Raw genomic sequence first — 2313 nt, 5'->3', positions numbered from 1 at the left:
ACGGCACTTGCTATAGAAGAGAATGCAAATTCATGCACGCATGTAGTCAATGTGGTTCAAGCGGGCATGGCATGAAAACTTGTAGTTTAGCCAAACAACAAACAAAACAACCAAAGTCAAACAATGAAACTGCAAAACTAGATAAATTATCCAACTTATCTAAAGCTTCACAAAAAGAAATGCCAAAGGCAAGCATCTGACTAGATATGTCACCTATAAATGTAAATAGACTTGAATATGAACTTAAAGAACACCCAGATAAACATTTTGTTATGTATCTTCTGAATGGTATACGTTTCGGTTTTGATACATTAGTATCTATGCTCGATTTACCTACGTTTGAATGTAGGAATTTACTTTCTGCCATCAGAGATCCCGAAAGTGTTGATATGCTTTTAAAACAAGAAATAGATAAAGGATATGTTAAAGGCCCGTTTAGTAGTCCACCTTTCGAAACTTACCGTGTTAGTCCCATTGGGATTGCAGAAGGCAAATATTCAGGCAAAAAACGTCTTATCCTTGATCTATCTTCTCCACACGAAAATGAAACACATGATAGCATCAATAGTCTTATAGATAAGGAGGTATGTTCCCTATCTTATGTAAAAATAGATGACGCAATAAGGGCCATCAAGCATTTCGGAAGGCAAACAATTCTAAACAAAACCGATATGACCGATGCATTCAAACAGCTAGGAATTCGAAAAGACCAACATCACTTGTATTGCATGAAATGGAAAAACAATTATTATTATTATGTAAGACTTTGTTTTGGTTCTCGCAGCTCTCCTTGTATCTTTGACAATCTATCACGGGCTATTTGTTGGATAGCAAAGGAAAATTACGGCATACCAGTTATACTTCATCTCCTAGATGATTTTCTCACTATTCAATCACCGGACTCTTGCGGGTTTAGAACTATGGCGCTAATTACGCTTATATTCAATCGTCTAAATATTCCAATTTCTAAGAAAAAGACTGTAGGTCCCACTTGTACTATCGAGTATCTAGGAATCATACTAGACACTGTAAGTTTTGAAGCAAGATTACCTGATGAAAAGGTAGAAAGAATTTCAAATTTTATTGACAGTTTTCTGCATAAAAAATCGGTAACGAAAAGAGAAGTATTACAACTGTTAGGACATTTTAATTTTGCGGCTAGAATTATTCGTCCTGGTAGATCGTTTGTCAGTTATCTCATAACGTTATCTACAAAAGTTGATAAACTGCATCACTATATATCATTATCAAAAGACTGTAGAACGGACTTAATCATGTGGCGAGATTTCCTAAAAGGCTGGAATAGAGTTACTTTCTTTTATGACGAACATATTACCTTAGCTAGTGACATTGAACTGTACACAGATGCGGCTTCTAACTTTGGATTCGGAGGTTTCTTTCAAGGTAAATGGTTTAGTAGTACTTGGTCTTCTGAACTATCAACTTCACTCGATTCAGACATGTCCATGGCTTTTAGAGAACTGTACCCAATTGTTGTTGCATCTTTATTATGGGGGCACTTATGGAATAAGAAACGTATCATGTTCCACTGTGACAATGAGGCCGTCGTTAATATAGTTAACAAAGGAAGATCTAAAGTACTAGACACTATGAGGTTAATGAGAACACTTACTTGGCTATCCGTTAAACAAAACTTTACTATTCAATGTCAACATATTCCCGGAGTTAAAAATGTGATAGCTGACTCTTTATCTCGATTTGATTTTCAGACCTTCCAAAAAGCAGCACCAGCAGCAGAGACAGTTCCCACTCCGTGTCCAAAATATTGGCAAGTAATGTGGAATTAAGTGCAAAAGTTAAAAATTTAATTCACAACTCCATCGCAAGCAGTACGCGTTCGCAATACGAACATGGATTTAAATCATACAAAAACTTCGTGTGCCACTCCGGTTTTAAGTGGGATGATAAAACAGATTTGCCACCTCTAACGGAAGATATTTTAATGCATTACGCTACACACTGTCACGAAAATCTTAAGATTAAATGTTCTACAATAAAAATATACATATGCGGTTTAAGATACATATATCTTCAATCAGGAGTACAGTGTTTATTCAGTAGCTGTTGCTCTTCAAAACTGCTTAGGTTAGAAACAATTCTACAGGGGTATTAAAAAACAAGAAGTAAAGAGTTCCCGAAAAAGATTACCGCTAACTTATGATATAATTAGAAATATGATAACAGTGCTTCATAAGGGCATATTTTCGCCATTTGTAACTGCACTTATTGAGGCAGCTTGTGTCGTTGCTTACTTCGGATTTCTCCGCTGCGGTGAATTAACCGTCAACACGG

At 36.1% G+C, this 2313-nt stretch overlaps 1 protein-coding gene across 1 annotated transcript; it reads left to right on the top strand.

The window, feature by feature from the left end:
- The first annotated feature begins 206 nt into the window (after positions 1 to 206).
- Positions 207 to 1808, top strand: LOC134726500 (uncharacterized). The gene has a single exon (XM_063590904.1). The coding sequence runs from the start codon at positions 207 to 209 to the stop codon at positions 1806 to 1808; it is 1602 nt and encodes a 533-aa protein (XP_063446974.1).
- The last annotated feature ends 505 nt before the right edge of the window (positions 1809 to 2313 follow it).

Source organism: Mytilus trossulus, chromosome 7 (genome assembly GCF_036588685.1).
Source record: "Mytilus trossulus isolate FHL-02 chromosome 7, PNRI_Mtr1.1.1.hap1, whole genome shotgun sequence".
Classification (NCBI taxonomy): domain Eukaryota; kingdom Metazoa; phylum Mollusca; class Bivalvia; order Mytilida; family Mytilidae; genus Mytilus; species Mytilus trossulus.
Note: the sequence above shows the minus strand (reverse complement) of the source record. Positions and strands in the feature narration are given on the sequence as shown.

Bases quoted from the DNA above. Each gene is read 5' to 3' on its own strand.
- LOC134726500 (XM_063590904.1), top strand. From the start codon at position 207: ATGTCACCTATAAATGTAAATAGACTTGAATATGAACTTAAAGAACAC.